This window comes from Aotus nancymaae, unplaced genomic scaffold (assembly GCF_030222135.1).
Source record: "Aotus nancymaae isolate 86718 unplaced genomic scaffold, 86718_ANA_hifiasm-v0.15.2.pri h1tg000036l, whole genome shotgun sequence".
NCBI classification, from domain to species: Eukaryota; Metazoa; Chordata; class Mammalia; order Primates; family Aotidae; genus Aotus; species Aotus nancymaae.
The window spans coordinates 5,445,527-5,471,424 of NW_026988450.1; the positions used below are offsets into that span (position 1 = coordinate 5,445,527).

General features: G+C 40.2%; 2 protein-coding genes across 3 annotated transcripts in view; both read right to left on the reverse strand.

The window, feature by feature from the left end:
* Positions 1 to 1,969: 1,969 nt before the first annotated feature.
* OPRK1 (opioid receptor kappa 1) overlaps positions 1,970 to 25,898 on the reverse strand; it is a 31,873-nt gene continuing 7,944 nt past the window's right edge. The window contains exons 1-3 of one of the 2 annotated variants that reach the window (XM_012442951.2): positions 11,940 to 11,995; positions 10,678 to 11,030; positions 1,977 to 6,052 (exon numbers count right to left, since the gene is read on the reverse strand). In XM_012442951.2, the coding sequence (XP_012298374.1) occupies positions 5,520 to 6,052; positions 10,678 to 11,020 (876 nt within the window). In that variant the 5' untranslated portion in view covers positions 11,021 to 11,030; positions 11,940 to 11,995 and the 3' untranslated portion in view covers positions 1,977 to 5,519. Of the gene's footprint in view, positions 6,053 to 10,677; positions 11,031 to 11,939; positions 11,996 to 25,898 lie in introns of those variants that run through there. The other variant, XM_021672904.2, reaches the window with a different exon arrangement.
* LOC105716701 (thyroid receptor-interacting protein 11-like) lies at positions 19,787 to 25,472 on the reverse strand. Its single transcript, XM_064384180.1, is given in 4 exon segments — positions 19,787 to 19,956; positions 19,959 to 20,028; positions 20,030 to 21,176; positions 21,178 to 25,472. Coding segments are annotated over 4 exon segments (5,559 nt in total). The 3' UTR covers positions 19,787 to 19,909.

Below are 25,898 nucleotides of genomic sequence, written 5' to 3' on the forward strand. Positions count from 1 at the left end.
GGTAAAAAGAGTGAAACTCCGTCTCCAAAAAAAAAAAAAGAAATGCAAATACAACCTTTCACCTCCCCTCACCAGGCATTCCCTACAGGGCAAGTTCATCTGTGTGCTCCCAGATCTCTCCTTGACTGCGGATTTGTAGACCAAAGCATGCCCCAGGGAAGCCTCACCTCCAGGGGGTCACCTCAGGAGAGCATGTAGAAAGCCTGCCGACTTGGCCATTTTTACAAATATTTCTTCCCAGGATGGCACCAACCCCACTGCCTGGTACATAACTGACACCTTCCCGTGCCCATTTCCTCCCCTACTTTATAAAAGTACCTATTTCTGCTCCCAAAGTGATGCAGCACATTTAAATCCAGGATGCTTAGTTCCCTTCCCAAGCTAGCTTCTGAATAAACTCACATTTTCTTTATTAGACCTCACTCTCCCTAACTGGACTCTGCATTCAGCAAGCACTAACCTGCTTTTTGGTTATAATAGACCTTTTAGAATACGTTATGTTCTATTAAAATTGCGCTGCCATTGCAATATATTGCAGTTACTTGCTTAATTGCTTGTCTTTTGTAAATTGTAAGATCAAAAATATGTTTGGCCACTTAAGACACTAATAAATCCAGTAGCAGAACATTAAAAAAGGGGGGGTGGGGTGTCTATTTTGTTTACCTCTGTTTATTCAGTATCTAGCATAGTTCTTGACAGAAATATATAATTGAATATTCTCTTAAGCACAAGTTATTGAAAAAGTAACTATCATGCCTGTTTGTTCATTTGTTTTATGTTATCACTAGTTTTCACAAACATGGGAACCATCAGCAGGAATGTGAGGAATGTGTAGTGCTGTCAATTAATCACAGAGAAGATGTTATAATGCCTAAAACTTGCTATATATTGAGTTTTCTTCCAAAACATTTCTCCAAAGATAAATTAAAATTTTCTTTAGAAAATAAGTTTCTAATGATAGTCTACATTCAGAATTTATAGACCCAAATACACAACAACCAGCCCAAGGAAACGATCTTGATTCAGATGCAAACTTGCTATATATTAAGTTTTCTCCCAAGATATTTCTCCCAAGATATATTAAAATTTTCTTTAGAAAATGTTTCTAATTATATTCCATATTCAGAATTTATATACCCAAATACACAACAACCAGCCCAAGGAAAGGATCTTGATTTAGATGAAAAACTATTTGCTCTCTTATTTCCTTAGACTTTTTCTAACTTATTTTTGTACCTAGTTCATTAACCAATCAAAGAATCCATTAAAAATGGAAGCGGAGGCCCGTACCACACTTGCACTCCAGTTGCTTATGAAATTGACTTACCAAAGATAAACAGTAATCAGAAATTTGCTCCGTTTAGAAATGAGACTAGGACTTAGTAGTGTGTTCTTCCCAATTAGCAAAATGAGTCCCTTTTTACTTCTCATGCCTACGTTTTGCTTCTATTTCCACAAATCTTTCTTTTGTCAAGATACTAGGTTTTAAGTTGTTCTTTGTGTATAAAATATCACTTGGTTTAGAAACAGACCATTCTTGGCAGGGAGGTGATTTTATTATACTGGGAGCAGGGCAGAAGGCTGCTTGTGTTTCCAGGTAGGGTTGCTGTTTCTTTATGCTTTTATTGATGGAACAGTTTGATTTTGAATTTTGCATGTTTTTGTAGTGGAAAAAAAGTGGATTTTCATTGGGAAGGCGGTAGGTAACATTGATTCTGGGGTCCTGGCAGCATTATTGTGAAAATAGGTGAATTATCCTAAGCGATTCCCAGGTCTGGGAATTAAAGATCACAGTTTAGATCCCCACATATTTTGTTTCTACCCACCAATCACCCACAGCATTGTCATGGATGGAAAGTTAGAGTAACCCTTATAGTTTAGACAAACAGTTTCCATTGTTCTTGCTAACCTGCAGCATCACTGAAGTAATTATAGAATAAGCAATTTACCACAATAATTGACTGTTGCAATTTTTAGCGGGTACAATTTTGATTTTATTGCAAGGCACACAATCATATATACAATGCACAATTATCATCTTTTAAAGCATAAGATAAAAATAATATACATTATAGTAAAGAACATATGAGTATACTTTTGTTTCCGAGGAGAAAATTGCCTTAGGAAGCTGGGTTATACTTTTTGATTTTCATATTTATGCTAAATCATCCAAATAGCTCTTGGTTAGAAAGTAAATCTCATTGATAGGACACACAACCCTGCATAGCTTTCTCTTTATAATGTTCCAATTTAAAAACAGCCAATGTGCTCCCTGCATTTGTGTGAGTCACCTTATTTCATCTCAGGACTAGATGAAACACCTTTCAATTGTCTGACAATAGTTATACATGTTTAAGAACTTTTATTTCTCAGTACTTTATCACAGAATAGAAACATTTTCTGAAGATTTTATGTGACTCTTTATCGATTTTTTTCCTCCAAACTATTTTTCAAAATGAATCATTTTTAGTATCAAGCCTGGAGTTTTGACTTACATTCGAGGGACACTCTTAGACTGGTAACTATTCTGACACTAAGAGTGTTTCTGCTTTCCTCCCAGTTAGAGTGGGGGGTTTCCTCCTCAGCACTGCCCCTGCATGGCTGGTTCACTTCTCTGTGCCTTCTCTGACCCATTGCTAGGACCTGTCTTCCAGACCTTCTTACCAGAATGGAAAGATAGGGGTCATGTAGAGAATCGATCTCAGTTAAACACATGAAGTTCTGGTCTCAAAGAGAGACAACAGACAGTGCCCTTCTCACTGAGGTCAGAGAATAGGACCATCAAGAGATGAGAGATATTGGAGAGCCAGAGGGTCTGCATCGTCTGGAACGGTGACTATATGGCAGTGTTGTTCCTGCTTCACAGCAGGACATTAGGACACACACACAAAAAGCATGTTCACACTTTGAAAAAGAAATACATCTGTGTAAGTGGTATTTTCCCTGCTATGTCATCCACTTTATCATTCCTTTAAAGCAGTGCCCTCAAATGACATTCCTCCTTCTTCACTCCTTTTTCAATGTGGGGGAGTCAATATTAACAAGAATCAAAAAGCTTGACACCCTCGTGGGCACATACAGCTACTTTTCTCTCCTTAGGCTGCAGACTTACATATGAGGAGAAGCAGGAAAATCAGGCAAAAATTCAGATTCCAACAATGGCAATTAATGCTATGAGAGCATGTTGAGTGCTAATTTAAAGGAAATAGGCCAGGCACTGCCGCTTATGCCTATAATCTCCACATTTTGGGAGGCCGAGGTAGGTGGATCTTCTGAGGTCAGGAGTTCAAGACCAGCCTGCACAACATGGTGAAACACTGTCTCTACCAAAAATGCAAAAATTAGCCAGGCGTGGCGATGTATGCCTGTAATCCCAGCTATTCGGGAGGCTGAAGCAGGAGAATCACTTGAATCCAGGACGTGGGGGTTGCAGTGAGCCGAGATCGTGCCACTGCACTCCAGCCTGGACAACAGAGCGAGAAGACTGTCTCAAAAAAAGAAGAAGAACAAAACACACTACTCTGATTTCATCTCACAATCCTATCTCTGTTATATTTTTCCCTGGACAGGTATCTGACAAGAAAATCTCTTGGATTTTCCTGTTCCATAAAGAAGTTTTTGTATCTCCTACTTCACTAGGGCTTGTTTCTGGAACTATCCTCTATATAGATACCTTTCCTGTGCCATAGCCCAGATTTTTAACCACGGGATTAGTATAAACCAGTATTCAAGCCATTCCTATTTACATTCAGTTATAAAAATACAAGGGCAGCTAGGAATTTCAATAAAACAAGAAATACTCAAAAGAGCATTTCATTTTCATGAGGAGAAACCAGTGCCATTCTGCTGTATGTCATCTGTGTTGGGTGCCATGATAATCTGGAGTAGAGGCAAACATGGTAATATTCGGAAGCCATGTGTAAAACCTTCAATGCAAAGTTTTGTTTCCAAAAGGTGAGAGTACATACACCACCAAGAAAGTGCATGGTGAACAGAACTTAACAGTGGTAATGATGTCTATAGTTACCTAGGGCTATATATTCAATTTTTCTATTAAATTGCAGAGGATGCTGCCCTAATAAGATATAGGCTTGGAGATGAGTGTTATTTCTAAATTATTCCTTTTCTCTTCCCAGGCAAATTACAGAAAAAAAGCCATTACCTCTGAAATGATAAGTTTCAGGGGGAAAAAGAGGGAATTTATATGTCATCTGGAAGTTTTAGCAAAATTACCCTAAATGTGCTTTTTCTGGCATTATCCTCAGCAGGGATGCCCTTCACAGAAAGCTGTGCAGGATCTGTCCAGGCTCCAGGAGGGACATCATGTCCTTATTCAGCACCATTTAGGAACAATTCTACTTCCCGCCGAGAGCCACAAAATAGTACCTCGAGATCCACAGAGGCAAAACGCCTTCCCCTCCATGAATAGAGAGGAGCTGCGAATCACTATATATTCATAAAGAGATGTGGCAAATAAACGAAATTCTGCTACAGCTACAACCTGGGAGCGAGTTAAAGCCTCTGTGATTCATTAACACATGAGCTATGAGCACTGTTACAGGACTAAATGGTGTTCAGGGAGTCTGAAAGAGATCATGCCATGACTAATTCCCAGGAAAATGTCTCAGCATCAACTTAGCAACTCAGGGGATATCATTAGTGTGCCGTCAGGAAATCGCCTGGCTGGAAAGCAAGCCCATTCCTTATTTGCACATGTACTACTATTTACAGAAGAAACTATATATATTTTCAGTGGTATTCAAACTACTTTATGTTTCTTGACAATGGGACATGCTTTATCGTATGTAGGACTGTCTACCTGAATAGCATGCTAAGAAAAAAAATCTGTAGTTTTTGAGAAATTAAACCACGTTACAAACAACCTTCTGAATGTTTAAATAATTTCATAAATAGCAAGATAATGTTCTGGTATAAGTGAACATCGTGAACATCAGATGCCTCAGATGTGGGTCCAAGCCCTACGTAAGCTGGAACTCTCACCACACAGCCATGTGAAATGCGTGTCCACACAGCATACACTGAGCTGGGCACGAAGCCTGGAAATAGTTCTCATTCTGTTGGAGGTCGTGGCTGTCATTGTTAAACATCTGGATTGCATGCCCACTGAGCTCTGAAAGTGATGTTTCTTCTTTTCCTTTTCTCTTAAACCGAGCTTTTGAAACCACATTGCATAGGAAGGCCACAGCAGATGGGTGTTAAACCTAATCTAGGAAACCGGAAGGAAAAGGCCTGTTACCTTGTTCATCAGAGGAACAGAGGGTCTGCCTTGCTTCTGTGCCCTGGAGAAGAGGTGCACGTGTTGCATGGACCTTTTGTCCTTGATGTTTCCACTAATCGCGAATGCTGTCTGCATCTGATGACTTCAGACCATGAGATCTCTAAAAGTTTATTTCGAATTCTGTCTTTTCATGTCAGACCGCAGTGGTGATCTGAGTTAAACCTAGATCATTCAACTCCCCTCTTCCAGAAGAACTGTAAGAAGACATCTCCACGACTAGTCATACTGGTTTATTCATCCCGTCGACGTCCCTCAGGTAAGCAGGATCCTGAACCGTATTTCGGACTTTGCTAGTGCTCTGCCGCTCCATCCTCATCTTCAGTGGAAAGCAGAAGTCCCGGAAACACCGCTTGAAGTTTTCATCAAGAAAGGCATAGAGAATGGGATTCAGGCTACTGTTGGTATAGCCCAAGGCGATGCAGAAGTAATAGCTGGAGAGAGCAGCCGTGCTGTGGGAGGTGCTCCCCAGAGCCTCCACCAGGATGAAGATGTGAATGGGGGTCCAGCAGATGATGAAGACCGCCACCACCACCAGGACCAGTCTGGTGATCCTGCGCAGGTTGCGATCTTTCTCTCGGGAGCCAGAAAGGAGCCGGACGCTTTTGAGGCGCAGGATCATCAGCGTGTAGCAGACAATGATGATGAGGACAGGGATCACGAAGGCAAAGACAAAGACACAGATCTTCATGAAGAGGTCCCACCAGGAGTAGTCATCATCCGGGAACTGCAAGGAGCACTCGATGACATCCACATCTGGAGGAAGGCAACAAAAACCACAGCACAGAGACCTGTTATTGCTATTACCATGGCTGCAAAGTGTTTTGAATGTGAATGTTAATGCCTTTGATTGCAATGGTCCAATTATGGTGAGATGACATTGCCTGAAGTAGATCACCAAATTACTAACGAATATTGTATTTTATTAGCCATCCTAATATTTGTACATGGAACAGTGATGATAGTCACTGTTTACTGGTGACATACACAATGCTGTAGAATTAAGATTAGCTGACAATATTGCTCGTCTAGTTGCAGAAGCTGGTTTGACACTGATGGCTTGCAGAAGAACTAAAGAGCTGATATATAGCATGAGAACTTATTTCTATTTCCATTCATTAACAGTTCTTCCAGACCCAAGGCTCTGGTACAAAAGCTAATGTCGGGCCGGGCGCGGTGGCTCAAGCCTGTAATCCCAGCACTTTGGGAGGCCAAGGCGGGTGGATCACGAGGTCAAGAGATCGAGACCATCCTGGTCAACATGGTGAAACCCTGTCTCTACTAAAAATACAAAAAATTAGCTGGGCATGGTGCGTGCCTGTAATCCCAGCTACTCAGGAGGCTGAGGCAGGAGAATTGCCTGAACCCTGGAGGCGGAGGTGGCAGTGAGCTGAGATCGTGCCATTGCACTCCAGCCTGGGTAACAAGAGTGAAACTCAGTCTCAAAAAAAAAAAAAAAAAAAAGCTAATGTCTATTTGTAACAAACAATTAAATATTTCAATGTAGTCACTAAATTAGTTAACTAAATTAACTAATTTAACACATTTTTCAATGTGTTTGAAAAACATTAAGTGGTTTACAGGAAATCATTATGTAGGTCAACAAAAATTGATCTGAAATTTGTTTAAATATGATGCAGGTATTGTGATTTAATGGAACCAACAGCACTCGTTGTGATTAAGGGCACTACTGAAACACGAGTAGAGCCTTTGGAGGAGGCGGGGGAGAATCATCATCATCAAGGAACTTCTGAGTAAATCAGGCACATTTATTTTCATTTTTACCAACATTATTATGTAACTCAGATAAAACAAATATTTGTATGTGATTACTTAGAAAATTGCTTTATTTGCTCTGCTTCTCTTTGCTGGGTAGGATTCTCTTTGGAGTAGTCTTAATACTAGGAAGACCAGGGACTCAGGATCAACACCTTCTAAACTATTTTTGTGGGGGTCTCATGGACTCCAGCCAGCCTACATTTCCAACCCCTGCCCCAGAGAAGTCAGTGAGCACACAGCAGAGCTCTCTTTGCCCCGGTCCTTCCTCATAGACAAGGTGGTCATACGCAACATCATGAGTATGATTACTGTAATGAAAATATTTTCTTCTGACATTGGAAAAATCTGCTTCAAAATAGCACACGAATATTTTTTAAATAGCAAAACAGCTCTATTAATAATGTTTTCTAAAACGTTTTAATGCAATCAGTGGAATATTCCATCTTACTAGAATTTTAATTACATATACTTTAAAATAAAAAGGATATAATCATTTTTAACAATTAATCAAGATGACTATCTTAGAGACCTTCATGTTATCAATGAAATACCAGATCAAACCTTGGAGTAGTAAATGAATGCTTCCAGAGTAATTTAACATTTTTGATTTTTTAAAAATGTCATTGTCTAAAGTAATATTACTATGAAGACTACTGACTTTTGCTTTAGTATTTATGGTAAATGATTTTTAAATCTTTCTAGTGTCAAAGAATATAAGGTATCCATTAAGCAACTTTTGATGGGTGATACTTGAAAAAAAATCTGAGTTCAATGTAAATATTCAATTCTGGGTTATGACTTGTTTGTTGAAACTGGTAGAAGAGTTTCCTTGGAGGTAGGGAGCATGGTTTGGTTTGGATTTTTCTGCTAAGCTTTTGATTTCAGCCTTAGCTCTTCCTTGTGGCTGACCTCAGCTTAAATGTCACTTCAGACACATTCAGATGGAGGTGTGTCTCTGAAACAGTTCTCTCCTTGGTAACTTATACTTTGTCTACATTTTATACTCACCCAATCTCCCAGACAGAAGCTTGTCTGATCTGTAATTATGTGTTACCTTCCTGACATTTTTCTCTCCATCCAGAATGTGAACTGCCTTCGTGGAAAACCCAGCCTGCCTTAATCAACACTGAATCCCTGGCACCTAGGGTAGTATTGGGAACATGTGGTGCATAAAGAGAATAAATTGTTAAATAAATGAACAAACAAATACATACCACATGAATAACAAACCCTCGAAAATGTGTCCTAATTACAGTAGTTATTATGGAAAATTCACCGGCTAAGCTGAGCTAAACAGAAGCCACACAGGGCTGCTGTTTAATTTGATAGATCTTTAACTCTGAGGCTCAGCTCCCTCCCAAACCATCTTGCATGTAGTGGGAGATAATAAGTGTCTGAGTGGGTGGAATAATCAACAACAGCTACTCAAAATACTGTTCGAAGGAAAAAGCTTGTGTTCGGTAGCACAGGAGGGTGACTACAGTTAACAATAATTTATTCCATATGTCAAAATAACTAAAAGAGTGAAACTGGAATTCCCTAACACAAATAAATGATAAATACTTGAGGTGATGAATATCCCAATTACCCTAATTTGATCATTACACATTGTATGCTTGTATCAAAATAACACTGGTACCCCCTCAATGTAAAACTATCATGAATCCATAAAAACTAAGCATTTTAAAAAAAGAAATTCCTGTCCAAGCATGCCATTTTTATTACATGTTCTGTTTCCGGAAGAAGGGGGCATTTTCAGGTTGAAGTATCCATACAACTGCCTCAGTTGAAAAAGCAGACTTTTGTTTCCTTATCTATTAATATCAGAGGGCTGCGGTTTCTGCTGGCTCTTGTTCCAACATCTCATGGTTGTCTTCATTATAGAGTTAGTTCTAATAGCTAAACTAAAGCTTTTCTTGTGTACATTCATTTTGTTAAGAATAACTGTTTCTGCTTATGGCGATTATAATAATTCTAAGCTATTATAATTACAGTAAGAGCAGACTATGAATTCTCAAATAATATATACACATATACTGCAGTATGGAAAATATTAGACTCAACATTTTATGTAAAGTGAAAGCTTTGCATCAGAAGAGTTTTTTGTACTTTATTTCCATTTGCTGTAGGCATGAAGGAACAAAATTCTGTGTGTGATTAATCACACTTTAAAATGCAAATATGATAAGGGAAGTTGGGCATTTCTTAAAATTTACCTAGTAGTATAGCTTGACACCTGCTGTGACTATGCTAGAAATTCATTTTGTAGTTTCAGAGGGAAAAAAATCAGCTTCATGATAAAACAATCAATACGTGTCCTTATACATTTGCCTAAACCCACAGGAGGTACAACCCAGAGAGTGAGCCCTCCTGTAAACCACAGGCTCTGGGTGATAAAGATGTGTCAGTGTGGGTTCAGCAGCTGTAATAAATGGACCACTCTGTGGGGGATGTTGATCATGGGAGAGGATGAGCCTGCGTGGGGGCAGGGGGTAAATGGAACCTCTCTGTGCTTTCTGCTCAGTTTTTTCGTGAACCTAAAACTATAAACCTAAACCTAAACAAACAAACCATGTACATGCAAGACAAGCTATGATTTTAGCGCCTTGCCCTTTCACTATGACCTAGAAAGTCCTCACTATACATAGTCAGTTATCTGCTTTCACAGGTGTTATGGGCCTCCCTAATAAACTGGAGCATTTAGATACCCGCTGGAGCATTAAACAGCTGAGTAAGGGCCACAGTGACTGTTCTGCTGGCCTCTCCATCATGAATTTCTATGAGGAACAAAGATGCTTTCCATAGCTTTACTTTTTGCTAGTAAAGCAAAACTCCTAGAACAGGACCTCTCACCTTGGTTGCAGGTCAGAGTTATGTGGGGAGAGCTCAAAAATCTTGACACCCAGGCTGTACCCCAGGTCAATTAAACCAGACCCTTAGGGTGTGGGATACAGGCAGCAGTGTTTCTAAAGTACCCAGGTGATTCCAATGTGCAGGCCAGAGTGAGAACTTCTATCCTAGAAATACAGGAAAAACATGAATTGGCTGGTTTGTATGGGGTAAAGCCTGATCTGTCCAAAATCAAATGGTTCTGCTCATCTGTGACTACCATTCATCTCTGAACTTGCTTTTGAATGGCCTACAGCCAAAGCTGTTAAGATAGTGATGTGGAGGTTATCCTCTAGGAAGAAAAGAGGAAAGAACCGGCATTTGTCACCAATAATTTATGTCCCTTGTTAGAAAATAAAAGAGTGAGAAGGCGTGTCCTGGAATTGTCAGGTTGTACTCTAAAATTCCACATGCCTGAGGATTCTTACCTCATCCTCACCCCTCCACATTCTACTGAGCACTTCCAGAATAGGAGACAGGTCGGGCATCTCTTTCCTGGCAATGTCATTGTTGCAGTCACTGTTTAGAGGTGGAAAGGGACACAAAATGGTTCTATTTCTCTCATCTTTCATGAATCCAGGCACTATTTCTATTGCCTTTTGGCACTAATTTCCACAGATATGTGTGGCTAGATGGCCTACTCGCTCCAAATTAAAAGTCTATATAACTTGAAGCTACATTTTTATGAATGGAATGAAAATGACTGCTCTTACCTTCCCTGACTTTGGTGCCTCCCAGTACTATTGCGGAGATACCGACGGATGATGACAGCAGCCAGATGCAGATATTGATGATCTTTGCCTTCAGGGGCGTGCGGAAGTCCAGAGCCTTCACGGGGTGGCACACGGCAATGTAGCGGTCCACGCTCATCATGGTCAAGGTGAAGATGCTGGTGAACATGTTGTAGTAGTCGATGGAAATGACTATCTTGCACAGCACATCCCCAAAAGGCCAGGAATTCATCAAGTAGACCGTGCTCTGGAAGGGCATGGTTGTAGTCACTAAAGCGTCTGCCAAGGCCAGGTTAAATATGTAAATGTTGGTTGCTGTCTTCATCTTTGTGTATCTAAAAGAAAAGAAATGATAGCATTTCCCTCCATTTTCAAGTCAAATCCATGAGGTGAATATGTTGGTGACAGCCTTTGGATGACTGATTTTGCTTCTTTGTTCAATTATCCTCATATTCATTGAGGGTCTAACATGTAAATGGGCTGTCCCAGGCATTGGGGGTGATAGGAAAATAGACAAAGGTCTCCACCTTTATCAAGTGTTTATTCTAGTGCTTTGTTTAAAAAATTTTAATGAAGAAGACAAGGAATATAGCAGAGATAGAGGGATAGACACATGAACCTAGTTCTGCACATAATATAGGTCTTTGTTTTGTGGCTGACAATTCATCTTAATCCTGTCCAGAGTTGCTTGGCTTTAAGCATTGTTCAGACACTATATTCTTTTTCTTTGACTTGTTTAAAACATTTTTTTCCCTCAGGGTTATTTTGAGAAATCAATCATTATAATTGTGATGTCTTTTGAAAATACAAAATGGTTTTCAATTTTGATATATGTTCAGTTGCAATGACTAAAACACAATTAGGCTTGCTGATTTTTGTTCTCCAGTGCACCATTAATTTGTCATTTTGGATATATTATATAAATAAAGCAGGCTGAATTCTGCTCTTACACATGCCATAGCACTAAGCATAGTATGGTACAGTAGGAGAGAAATAATTCTTTCTTTCTTTACTCCTTGAGATATTTTCTAAGCACATAACATGTCTCATCTTCTGACGGAGAGAAGAGCAATTTTCAAGGAAGGTCAGAATGATTGCTTTGATGCCTGAGTTATTCTTTACATTATAACACGATGTTTAGGACAACTTAATTTTCAACTAAGACTGAATTAAGAGGATTGTTTTGCTTACAGAATGCTTCCTCAAATATCCATAAAGCATTAAATAAATGTTCCAAACCCTACCATCAGGTTTTCAAAGGCCAAGAGCTGAAGTATGTTGGGAAAACCATACGTTGATTATCTTCTACAGCCTCAGATTTGAAGACCTTGTCACGTGTTCCCTGTTTGATACATGAATTTCCACATGAGAAACAACTTTGAACATTCTGTGATAGAACAGAACAGCCCCGGCTCCTCTTGGAGGTAGTGTGGTCTCATGTGAACTCAGACAGTCCTGAGTCTGAACTCAGTGAATGACTTATCTGAGTTTCAGTTCCTGCCAAACAAGAATCATAAAACCTAACTCACAATTCATGAGATAAGGGCAGTAGACAGCCTGACACACAGGATCACACTCCACCCTCAGCGTCCACTGCCTTTCCCACCTCCCATCTCTTCTCATTAGGAAGTGGCTGTGTTTGGGGTCAGCTGGGAAGGCATTGTGAAAGATGGGTACCAGAGTTAGTATCTGTTGGTTTCCATCTATATGGTCTGCTAACTAAGGAGCGATTTCATCTGGAAAGCGAGTCTATTTTAAAATGTGGTTGGCTTTATACTTTTTATTCAGGCATTATTACATGACCCACCATAAGTTTTAGAAAGTGACTAAACATGGATGGCGAAGTTCTCATGGCACAGGCTTCACAAAAGCAGAGATAGCCAAGCAATGACAGTTACTGAGATGGAGACACATGTTTCCAATGAGAAAGACTGAAATACTATCTATTCAGATATTTTCTTAACACTATGGTTTTACGTTTGAAAAAAAACGCATCTTACACACCTACCTTCTACTCTCTCATCTCGCCCCACCCCGAAATCCCAGATACTAGCAAGGATTCCAGCAGGAATCTTCGACTCCTCCTCTTGTATTTTGTGACCCTGATAGTCCCCTCTTTCTTTATGAAGTCAGACTGGCATTCTTTTTTCCATAAACTTAGGCAGACCTGGGTTGTAGTCCTTATTTTTCAAACTAACTAGTATACTTTAGACCGTCACTAACCACCCTGAGCCTCAGTTTCCCCAATTATAAAATGGAAAATGTAATATTTATCTCATAGAATTCCAGGGGTATTAACGAACGCACCTGACTCAGAGAGCATGTTTAATTTATGTCATGTTCCCCAACTCCTACCTCCCTTCTTACATGGGTGAAAGTCACCAGTTACCACAGGAAGCAGAAAAGAATGTAGTTTCTAGGTAGCATCCATGGTCATATTTACCCAATTCAGCTTAAATATAAAAGGTGAGAATAAAAATGAGCCCTGGGACCTGACAGGAAGAAAATGAATGGAATGGTGCATGAATTACCATACAATATAACGTGCATCTTTAAGTATCCACACAATGTAGAGTGATAGGTTGATTTTAGTTTCTCAAAATATTTATTATAGCCAATAGATTTATGAAACTGCATGAGACTTGAACATGTAAAGAATGCAAACCCCGCCGTCAGATCTCAGAGAGATGAATGTGGGCAGTAATCACGCTGACCGCATTTCCGAAGCGCCCGCAAGAGGCCCTCTCCTGTGCGTTCCCCATGCTCTGTCTCGTGTCGTCCTCACAGTCACTCCACGTGGTAGGTATTGGTATCCCTATTCTACAGATGAAGTGACTAAGAATCACAGGATTTTCTTTAAAATTCTCAAAGTGATATAACTATAAAAGGCATAGCAGAAATTTAAACCCAGGAGTTTGATCCCAGTTTGTGCATTCTTACGTCTCCTTAGCACTCTGTAATTTGCAAAGTCCAGTTTTTTGACTTGCATGTATCTTACTTGCTTCTCAAAACTACTGCCCTTCTAGTTTACCTGGGAGACTTATGTCTTTTCCCTCATATAGCTGAAGCAAGTTAGGCTCAGGTAGGTTCAGTGATTTGTTTGGTATCAGCGGAGGCAGGACCTCAGTGGGAGGATCTGGAAGGGGTGACAAGGCAGGGCCCTTCTTCCAGGTTTCTGGAAGACACATGCTTATAAACCTGTAACACTATAAAGGGAGAACCCCTGAGTAAAATTAAAAGTGATGAATAAACTATGAATTCAATGAATATTTATAGATAGTCTTCTGCGCACTACACTGGACTACTCTGTGAACGTGAATATAAAGCAAGGTGGTGACGCTCAGAGGCAGTCTGGTTGAGCCCTGGGGTATTGTTTGTATCTAACCGCAACAGAATTAGCGAGCCTTTTCATTCATTGTATGTCCCCCACTAAAAAAGCAAGCAAGCTTTCTCATTATGCTATGATACGAAATTACTTTTCATTTCACCCACACTGCTTTACAAAAATTCACAAGCATTTTAAGCAAAATGGCACCATCTGGGTGGGAAGTTCTGGCTTGTGTGGAGGAGCTGGAGGTGGGCCCACAGCTCATGGCTGCACTTTTGAGCATACACACTGAAGGAGCATATGGTTTGAAAAGAGCAAAGTCCGTGGGCTCTCCTCGCTAAACTGACAACGTAACAGACCTGTAAACAACAGTACCCTGCATGGAATGGGAAATGAGGGGCAGGCCAGGAAAGAGGGCTTAACTAGGGAACTTGGGTTGTGAACAGCAGGAAGGCTCTGGTGGCCAGGCAATAGGGCGGAGGGTGTTCCAGAGACTTAGAAATGCTCCCCAATGACACCTTGACTCAAGACCGTCCTACTGTACTCCTCTTTACAGAGAAATGAGGCCTGGCTTCAAATTTGGCAGCCACTGGAGCTTGTGTGATGGTAAAGGGAACAAAGTTATCTGCTGAGATGTCAGGAACCAGTGTCACCAGGCAGGGTTTCCGGGAGGACATGACACTTGCCGCACTAGAAAGGAGGCACTCAAGATGGGGGAGCTGACCTTGCAACACAGCACTCTCAGGACTTCCTGTCCTTTCCACCCATGGCTGGACTCAAGACAATACACAGGAGGTAGAAGAGGTAATTATTGAATTATTAGCATGCTTTGCTGTTGGGGTGCATTGCCTAGGTTTGTTTTTTGTTTTTTAAATTTCAGTGATGCTTCTTTAATCAGGAACTCCTTTTCACCTTCATGACAATAGTGTAATAAACCTTTAATCTTGATGATGGATTATCATATACCTTAAAAACCAACACACTTTCAGTTGCACTGATTTCAGTCATTCTGGGTCTTCCCTTGCACCTGTCCCCCATGGTAACGCACGCATCCTCTCTGCCCTCTCCAGTTATGTGCATGCACTCTCCCCTATCTTCGACCTTTCATTTCTTTCAGCACGTTTTTAAGTCCCTACCCCATAAGCAGCAATACACTAGACTTTGAGGATGACTGAAAAACTCAATATACAGACCCTGGCTCTAAGGATCTTTTAAACTGAGACCAGATTATAATATGAACTATAGGAATACATGGAAGGGAAAGATTGCTGTGTAGTGAGGAAGTCAGGACATGTTTTTAAGGGAAAACGTAGCAGAATCTTGAGCTTTGCGAAAGATTAGGACAGAGTGAGAAGCTTTCTGGCTAGTGTCTCATTCAGAGGTCAATGAGGAAATGGATTTCCTGGTTCAGGGATCCTGCTGGGGAGTCTCAGGTGGCTGCCTGGGATAGGAACAGTAATGTCAGGCCACAGAGGACCCTGAACACCAGAAGGAAAAAAAAAATCACTTTAACATTTATTGATGACACTATGTGACAGACACTGTTTGGTGAATTTCATATTATTTGATAAAGTTGTCATGATGATTAAATGAGACATGCATAAAATTACTTAGCACCAGACTGGTACTTGATAATTGCTTAGTGAATGCAGCCTTCATTGTCACATGGCTGCTGCTGCTGTTGTTACTGTTATTATTCATTACCTACCACAGGCCTAATAAGCCATATTACAATCCGATAAGATACCATTGCCTCACTTTTTTCTGAAGAGAAAAGTTTCAGAAAACATTTTAGAAATACTCACAGTGTTTTTCAGTTCTTAGAATCTATATGTAATAAGTAAAGGAACTCAGGCTTGTCTTATTCCAAGGTTTCTTTTAAAATCAGAGAAATTTTATCAGAGAAATAAATTCTGCCATAGTTCAAGATTGAAAAGCATTCTGAGAACATTTAGCCTGAGAAACGGGGCATAGTCCAGCTGGAAATACTGTAATAAATACATTACATACATTAAATACTGCCCCTCAATAGACAAAACGATGTCGTGTACATTGTGGAGTTTTTCCATAGGCTCATTTTTGAGGGTTGGGGAAACTGAGTTAAAAGGGAGTAGGTGACTTGCCTGAAACCACAAACTAGTGAGACAGTGGGAATTCAAACTTCAGCTCCAATATAATGACAAAGAAAAAGGAAACAAAACAAAAGCCTGGCGATTTTCTAAATAAGTTCCTTTAATACAGCAAATACCTAAAGGTCCATAGAATGCACTGAACAGATGCTGTTTGGTGAAAACATGAGTGTGATCAAATGCCATGGACCCACAGGAAGCTGGTGACTTTCTTACAACATTGGAGCTGGCCTTAGAGTCCAAAGATGCCCAAGACACCAAACTCAGTAGGAGGAAATCTCTGCAGCACCAAGGAAAAGGCAGTCCTTTTCACAAATGATGGAAGATGGGCATGGTAAGAGATGAGTGTTGGCGCTTTTGTCTCTGTATTGCCAACAAGTCTTTTCCTGGGCATTTTTTCCAGATGCATGGCATTCTAGAGTTTAAGTGCAAAATGATTTGAAAGGGTAGGGTAAGTGGAGAGTGGTCGAAGGATACAAAGCTTCAGTATAAGAGGAATACATTCAGGGGATCCAATGTACAGCAGGGGGCTAGCATCAACAATACTGTATTGTTTATCTTGAAATTTGCTGATTGAGTAGATCTTAAGTGTTCTCACCCCCCCCCAACACACACCATACACACACAAAATGGCAACTGTGTGTGGTAATGACTGTGTAATCTGTGGTAATCACAAATTAACATATATAGAATTATTACATTGTGCATGTTTAATTTATGTCATTTTTATTTGTCAGTTACACCCACCAAAGCTTGGCGTGGGGGGGCGGGGCGCGGAATAATGAACCCTGATGTAAAGTATGGCCTCTGGGTGCTAATGATGTGTAAATGCAGGCTCCACGGTCCCACGAATGCCCCACTGTGGGGGAACGGGGTATATGGGAACTCTTTAACTTCCCTTCAATTTTTCTGTGAAGCTAAAACTTATTTTAAAAAAAACTATTTAAAAAACAAAAACAAAATGAAGAATGATGACTGTGCTGATGTGACTTCCCAGTGGAACTTACTTAAAAACATGAGTGTTTCACTAAATTCTTTCAGTTTCAGTTCATCTCAACGAAATTAATTGCTATAGTCTCTTCTGGATTGGATTATTCACTATTGTAATTGTAGGGTTTTATTTTTAAAGGGGCAGTAGTTTATCAATTTTAGGGAAAAAAAGGAGGGAAGCAGAGACAGGAGGATGGCTTGACCGCCCCACTGCACCCCAGCCTGGGCAACGGAGAGACACTCCATATTTGTTTGTTTGTTTAAAAGAAAAGGTAAAAGAAAAAAGAAAAAGGAAGGGAGTAAAGGAAAGGAAAAGAAAAGGGAAAGAGAGGAAAGTAAAAACGGAAGCAAAGGAAAATGGAAAGGAAAGAAAAGGAAAGAAAATTCACTGCTTCTCAAAGGATCTGACTTTGATATCCCTCAATCTGCAGTATTCTAAAGGAGTCATACTCACACAGGAGCCAGGCCCTTGCAGCTCTCAAGAATTACTCTCCTGCATGAAAAGCACAAAGACATCAAGAGAATAGCAGGCAGCCACGTGCAATCAGGACCGCAGGCAGCCACACGCAATCAGGGCAGGCTGTCCATGCAGGGTGGCAGCAAGGAAGGAAGGGGAGTGGGGAGCGATGATTCCACGGGAACAGCCAGTGCCCCAGGCACCTGCTAAGCTCTTCATCTCAGTAGTCCTGGTTGTGGAATCATGTACCTCTGGACCTCCAGAAGGAATGTTCTAGTGTATTCAAGGGTATGGGCAGGGTGAGCGCTTCTTACGCCCAACAGCACCCAAAAGAAAACTGCACCTCGCTAACACTGGTGTGCTGTTTCCTAGGGCACAACTACCCATATGCCTAGCAGTATATGAATACTTAAAATTAGTTTTCCTATTTTTATACAGAAATTTGACCTAGGTTGGAGTGTGGGCACATGGAGAGGGGGACGATGCCCTCCTGCACTCTCCTCTCCCCATGGAGCCAGTCCTCCACTGGACAGGAAGCAACCTAGCCAGGCAGAGGGCACTGAGAAGATTCAGGGCTATGCAAATTGGGCTGTGGTACCGGATTGATCATTTAACAACTGTCTGCCCTTGGGCAGTTCATTAAACCTCTGAAGTTGATTTCCTCATCTGAAAACGAGCTCTAACAATCTTTGTTTCATAGGTGTGTTGTGAATTAGAGTGAGCTCAACAGGAGCTCAAAAAATCAGTCCTGTCATAACTGGTCTCTGACTGCATGTAACTCCAGCCATTCTTAATTCAAGGCTTCCCTGCCCAGCTTCACACCAGTTCCTTTGGGAGCTCTCAATTCATCACATGGTTTTGTCATCCTCCACTGAAATTCCAATCTGCTTGGCCAGTGGAGAAGGCAAGCGTTAAACAACCTTCAGCCATTTACAGTATTATCCTCACTCCTGAAATCTATTCTTATATAAGCCTTCCTTATCAAAGACATAAACGAGCATCCCCTCCAAAGAAAGGGGAAAGAAGGGACTACTGCAGATCTTTCTGTTGAGGAATAAATAAATGTTATTCTGAAACCATCTCTTGTTAATATATGATTCTAAGCATGTATTATTACTTGCACCACTGAAACCACATAAGCTAAATCTTCAAAAGGCAACTGTCTTCAGCCATACAGTTTGAGGCTTTTAGCTGAGCACAGAGGCTCCTGGGGCCGTGACAATTAAGTGCATCCAACTTAAACAGGAATGAAGGGAGGTGCTAACTGCACAGCCACGTGAAAACATTGCTGCTGAAGAGATGCAGCTGAATGAATCATGGAGAAGAGCTATTCTGTACCAATGAGAAGCAAATTCCTTCTGAAAGTAACTCTGAGGCAGGCATCAGAAAACATGTCAAGTCAACACAATCAAGAAATGATTTTGAAGGCTACAGTTTTGCCTGGAGTCTAGTAAAGTTTAGGAGCTCTATACCTGACTGCCAAATTGGTCTCTCATGCTCTTGTTCTTTCTCCCTTTCTCTCTCTCTCTCTCTCTCTCTCTCTCTCTCTCTCTCTGCAGTTGTTATCTTCTCTGATCCCTGCAAACAGTTCCACGAGGCTTTGGATCCCCGCGATCGCACATCCCATGGGGGAGAAAATGATTTGGCTGATCCATATATAAGCAGTTGCAATTCTCTCTTCAAAAGGTTGTCAAAGGTATACAAATTACTTTGAGAAATGAAAAACAGTCTCTTGAAAATAATTTCTGAAGTTATTTTGCTGAATTTGTCTTAAAGAAAATATTCAAAAACAAGATCAAGCAATTAAACACAGGTTTCAAGAAAAAGTAGAACATATTTTATTAGTCAAAGACTAAAATAAGACTGGTGTCCTGTAGGGAGGAGCAAATGGTGAATTATACGGGTGCCATATTGTACCTCTGCTTTTTTAATGCCTCTGTATATATAATTTGGTGATATGATGTAAGGTATGCTATGTTGACACTTGTGAGAATGTGGAACACGTATGTACACACCACAGTGATTACAACAGGTATTTCTAAGGAGGGAGAAGAAGAAACTCAGGAGAGAAGACGCAGGCATTGTGCCAGACACTCTGTCACCCCATTCCATCCCACACTTCTCCAGTTCCAAGACAGCCAGACAGTTTTGGTGAGACTGAGACAAGTGCAACCATGAGGCCCAGACTGGCCCAGAGGTGCCTTGAATGAGTCAGTAAATGGCACATAACGTAAAGTGATCCCAGCAGAGGAAGCCTGGAACTTCTGTTCAGTGGATTGGGGAAGAAACACTCTGTCCTGCTATTTATAATTATGAAAAAGAACTATGAAGCACAGATTGCTGATTTGATTTCAAAGTGTGTTGGGAACACTTTCTGATCCTCCTCCAAGACACCCAGTCATCTACCTGGTAACACCGCCCTGATCGTCATTCATGAAACAACTGCTCCATCTCCGCCCTTCTCACACCCAGGATGCTCCTGATCAACCGTAACACTTCATGATGCAGATTTTTCGGTGCCTGGAAATGATCGATGAAGAGGTTTCTCATTAGGACTTTGTCCACTTTTCCTTCTGAGGTGTTTGCTAAGTTCATCAATTTCTTTTGAGCATCATCCAGGATTTCTGGTCGGACCTCATTTTTTTTCCTAAGTTCTTCAATTTGTTCCGTAAGTCCTGATGCTCAATCCAATGCAGCATTTGCTACATCCAAATGTTCCTGTAATGATAACACTTTTCTTTTCAGATGTTCCTCCTTTTTCTTCCATTCAGCTCTAAGATGTTTTTGCTTTTCTAGCTCAGCAGAATACGTAGCTTTTTCCTCTTGTTGGAAACGCTGTAGTTTGGCCAGTGACACAGCACACTGCTTCACTTCTTCCTGAGAGGCAGAAAGCTGCAGCACACTTCCATCCCTTTGCTTGGAGACTACATTCAATTGTTCTTGCAATGATTCTACCTGCACACTGGCTTGATGGCTTGCATTTTCCATTGCATTAGAGGATGAAACTAGCTTTTCCTCCAATACTGTGGCTTTCTTTCTTAGTTTAGCCTCTCTATCTTCTGTGGCCAAAGCCTCACGGGTATAAGAACATTCTGATTCTAGAAGATGATTACGCAATCTCTCTAGCTCCCGGGTTGACTGAAATTTGTTGTCACATAAATGTGGAACCTCATTCTGTAGGGCAGTGTTTTCCATTTGCTTTTGTTTCAGAGACAACATGACTTGGTCTCTCTCCTGTTGAAACACAACTGTCTTCTCCTGCATTGATTTAACTGCATTTACAAGTGGATTTAACTCCCCAATCTTGCCCTGTTCTTTTTCTTTCAACAGCTCTTCAAAAGCAAGAGCCTTCTCCTTCATTGAATGGCACTCAAACTCTTTTTCTTGCAGCATCGTAGAAAACTTCATGTTAGTCTCTTGCAATGCTTGATATTCTGTTTCCTTTTCTCTGGATGTTTCTATGTTTTCATTTTCTCCTTTTAGTTTGCTATTGTCCGTCTGTAGAATTAATATTCTCTCCTTCAGGTTTCTTACTTCCTGTCTCAAAAGTTTGTTTTCATTTACTTTGTTAGTGAATGGAAGAAAGTAATTGATCACTTTGGGATTTGATTAAGATGTCTTTTCCCTCAAGTAACTTTTGCAAAACATCTTGTTTCTCCTTTAGCTGCTTAATTTGTGAATCAGTTTTTTCATGTTCTTTTCTTTCTAGCTCTGAAGTGGCAGCAGTTGAATCAGACGATCTCTGATTATTTGCCTGGAGCGTTCTAATTGTTGTATCTTTTTCCTGTAGTGCTTTTCTGAGCTCTTCTAGCTCTTGCTGTAGCAATTCAGAAGATTCATTCAATACATCAGACTTACTTGCTCTAAGAGACTCTGCTGACTGGGGAGTCAGCAATGATGCTGAAGATAGTTGGGATGAAATAATACCAAGTTTTCCTAAAAGAAGATCCTTGGTATTGCAAAGCTCCCCAAGGCCGTGCTGAACTTGTGCTAATTCCTGCCTCAAATTTTTGAGTTTGGTTTCTTTCTGCTCATAACTCTGGATCAGGCCAGTATAGTCCACTTGTAATTTATAATTATTATCACTGTCAACCAAAACTTGTGCCTGAAGTTGGTGAAGTTCTTCCTGAAGCTGGGCGGACTCATGTTGCATATTTTGTACTGTGGTCATCACCTGCTGTTTCCACTCTTCCATTTTCTTTACTTGCTGTTTTAACTTGCCACCTTCCTGTAAGAGCTCCTCAAATTGATTACTATTAACACCTCCAACCTCATTGCCAGTGCTGGATGTTCGTAAAACTGCCAATAAGCTCTGACATTTTTGATTTAGTGCATCTGTTTCAATGTCTTTCTCTCGAATGATACGTGATAAATTCTGAATAGTTTCTCTAAACATAGCTTGGCCACCACTTTCAAATCTAGTCGACAATTTTTTATTTTCATCTTGCAGTTTGATGAGAGCTGCTTCTTTGGCAGCAACTCTATCCATCAGTTTTTGATATTTTCTTTTTAGATGGCTATTTTCCTTGATCTTCTTATTCAAAACAGTGAATAGCTGTTCTCTTTCCATAGCATAGGCCTGCAGTTGCTGTTGAAGGTAAACAAAATCTTGAGTACAGGAAGCTGAAGGCATTCTAGCCTGAAGAGCTTGTATCTCCAAATCTTTCTGCTGAGTGATCTGAGTTAGTTTACCAACTTCATCTTTGGGCAACTGATCAATCGGTTTAGTTAAAGCTATATTCTTTTCATTTATAAGTTTAATCTCCGGTTCTCGCTCTTTGATTCCTTTCACTAATCTTTCCATTTCAGCTTTAGATAAATCATGCTCCTCACTTCCGTTTTTTATATTAAGGCTCTGAACTTTGGTTTCTTGAAAAACATCAGAGTTATCTGTTTGAATCTTCTGCTTTTCTTCATAAAACTGGGTTTTGATTGGTTCAATTGTTTCTTGCAAACACTTAACTTCCTCATTTTTCTCCAAACAGAGCTGGGTGTGCATGGCGTTCTTTTGCTCATGCTGATGTCTCAACTCATCCAGGTCCTTCTGCTCTTGTAAAGGCTGAAGTAGTTGCATCTTACTCTGGTTTTGATCTTCAATTATCTTTGGATAGTGTTCAGTTTCCTCTTCAAGATGATCCTTGATCATGTTCAGTTGAGATACCTCAGATTCTAGTTCAGTAACACTATCGAGGGTTTTTGGATCAGCCACAGGTGCAGTTCGACTCTGCTGTTCCCCGAGCTGTTCCAGTTTTTCTTGCAGATGATTATTTTCTTCTTTCATGGATCCAAGACTTCTGTCCCTTTCCCGTATGGTCTGTCTTAAAATTTCATGTTTTCTTAAGGTCTGAGAATATTTATCCAATTCCTCCTGCAACTTTGAACTTTTTTCTTGAAGGTTTTCAATAAAAATTTCTTTCTCGTTTAAAAGTTTTGTCATTTGCTTCTGCTCTTCTAGACTAGATGACAAAATGTCCTTAATTTCTTTATGATCAGTATCCATTTGTCCAATATTCTTTTTGAGTTCTGCTATTTCAATGTCTTTCTTGTGATTGAGTTTAATTAAATGCTCATGTTCCAGCTGCAAAGCAGAGGAATTCAAGTTACATGCATTTGACAATTCTTTAATGGTTTTCTCATGCTTGTTTGCTTCTTCCAATAGCTTCTTTTTAGCCTGATGCAATTCTGCTTCTATCTGTCCTTTTTCCATTTTTAGAGTCTCCACAATGGTGTTTTTTTCAAGAGAAAGCTGATTGCTATTAGCAATATATTCTTCCAGCTGATGCCTCACATCTTCACATGCTGAAACTAACTTTTTGTTTTCCATTTTGACATCCAAAGCAACTTTCCTTAACTTTTCACTGAGCCGCTCTAATTCTGAAAGACTTTGCTCTAAGTTTCTAACTTCGGCTTCTTTTTCTTTAATTAAGTTGTCCTTAAAATTACTACTAGAGTCTTGATTTAAAGAGTGAGTTAACTCATTCCTGACTCTAGAAAGCTCCTCGTCATTTTGTCTGATATGCTCTTTAAGTTCCACATTCTCCTTCTGGATGCTTACATTATTTTTTTGTGATTTATTTAGCTGATCTACTAAATCTTCTGTTTTGTCCTCAAGTTTCTGCTTGGCTACACGTAAATCATTTAGGGCCACTTCACTTTGAAGTAATGTTGCTTTTTGCACATCTAACTCTTTAGTAATGTCCATTTTATCATCTTCAAGTTGATGGACTTTCTTTTTTTCATCATTTAGATCTTGTTTCAGTTTACTGATGATGTTATCTCCTTCATTTTGTTGTTTTGATAGTTGATCTTTTATCAAAAGCATGTGCATTTTAGCATCTTGATTCTGTCTGTCCAATTTTTCTATCTTAGCTATCAGGATTTTCTTTTCACTAATACTCTGATTGAGTTCTTGTTCCTTTGCTTCCAAATTAAGTCTTAAATTATATAATTCTGAATCCAAACTTAAGTCTCTTATAACTGTACTTTTAATTAGTTCATATTCGTTGTTTGATTTTAAAAGTGATATCTGAAGTTCTTCTTTTTCCTGAATCAGTAATGACTTCTCTTTTTCTAGATCTTCAATATGCATTTTAAGTTTCAGATTGTCTTCAACAAGACTGTGATCCTGGTTTAAACTACTCAGTCTCATTATTTCATTTTTGGCATCCGACAGTGCTTGTCGTAGTCTGAACACTTCTTCCACTGATGCACTCTGTGCAATAATTCTTTCCTTTTCTGTCACGGTATCACTTTGCTTCATACCATAGGGCAGCAATTCACTACACTCCAATTTCAAGTTTTCACATTCTTCTATTATTTGTCTCTCTTCCACATTTAGCTGTTCTTGTTCTTTCCTTAACATATCTCTATCATTTTCTGCAGAAGATAATTTTTTATTTGTATCTTTCGTTTTATCCTCAAGTTCTTCAATTTTTTTGGTAGACTCCACTTTTTCTGTTTGTAGAAATTGAATAGTATTTTGCATGTCATAGATTTTAGAGTGATCGGTTTCTGTAGCTCCAAGGCCACCTTGTTGTAACAGATTTGTGAGTTCTTCAATTTGTTCTTCATAGTCACTTAATTCTTCTTGATGCCGTTGACTTATTTCTGTCAATTTCTGTTGGTGCACATTCTGCAGAACTGACATTTCATGTTGATGGTCATCTATTTCCTGACTTCGGTTCTGTTTCAGTTCCTTAGTGATATTTTGGAGTTTGTTTATTTCTCTTTGAGCAGAGCTATGTGTTCTTCGTGCTGTTGAAGCGTGACCAATATCCCTCCAATAGACAACTTCAGACTCAAGTCTTGAAACTTCATTTGAGAGTTGGTTTATTTTCTGTTGGGACAAAATTATATCATTAAAGTCCATGTCATCATCATGGAAAGCTGAAGGATGATGACTAATCCCATAAGCGAAAGAAGATGCAGTGGCTGCTGGTACACTGCCAGCTCCTTACGGTACTGACTGAGCAGCCGACTGCAGTTTCAGCGTCTGGTCCTGGAGCACAGTATGTCTGGCTTTAAGATGGTGGATTTTTACCTCTTTTTGTTGAAGTTGATTTTGGTAACTTGTAGATTCCTGTTTCATTTGAAGCTCTGATGCTTCATGTTTCTCTTGTAGATCAATAGAAAGTTTCTTATGCCTTTTATTCTCTGATCTCAAGATTTCATGAGTGGCTTCAATTTCCTTTGTCATAAAATCAGGTAATTCTGCTTCCACTTCCTCTGTGCCCCTCGTCAGTATAAACTTTGTAAAGCTTGAAATCTTGCCCGTGAGGGAAGCCAGGCTGCCCCTGACGGAAGCCAGGCTGCCCCTGACTTGACCTAGAGACTGGTCCCATCTGGAGCCGAGGCCCCCAGACCAGGACGACATCACGGTGAGTTTAGCGGCCGACCCAGTCCACTCGAAAAAAAAAAAATTTAGCGCCGTTGGACGATCCAACCAAATATCCTTGAACAACTCCCTTCACAAGACTAGTTCAAATGCGCAGGATTCCATAACAAAGCGGGGTTCCCAGGCAATGTGGGCTCCAGGTTCTGCTGAGGAACACAGAGGCCTGGCCTGGGACTTTACCAGGGGCCCTCCTCTAGTGACACCGTCACCCATGGGGGGCCTTCTGCTCATTCCCACCATCCAGATTGGGCCCGTTTTACCTCTGCTTTAGTGACTCTCCCCAGCTCCCTGGGCAATTCCTGCCAACTCACCAGCCGCCATGACGCTGGCCAACAATTTTTTTTTAATTTAAGTTGTGGGATACACGTGCAGAATGTATTTCACTTCTTGAGGCTGGCTTTTTTT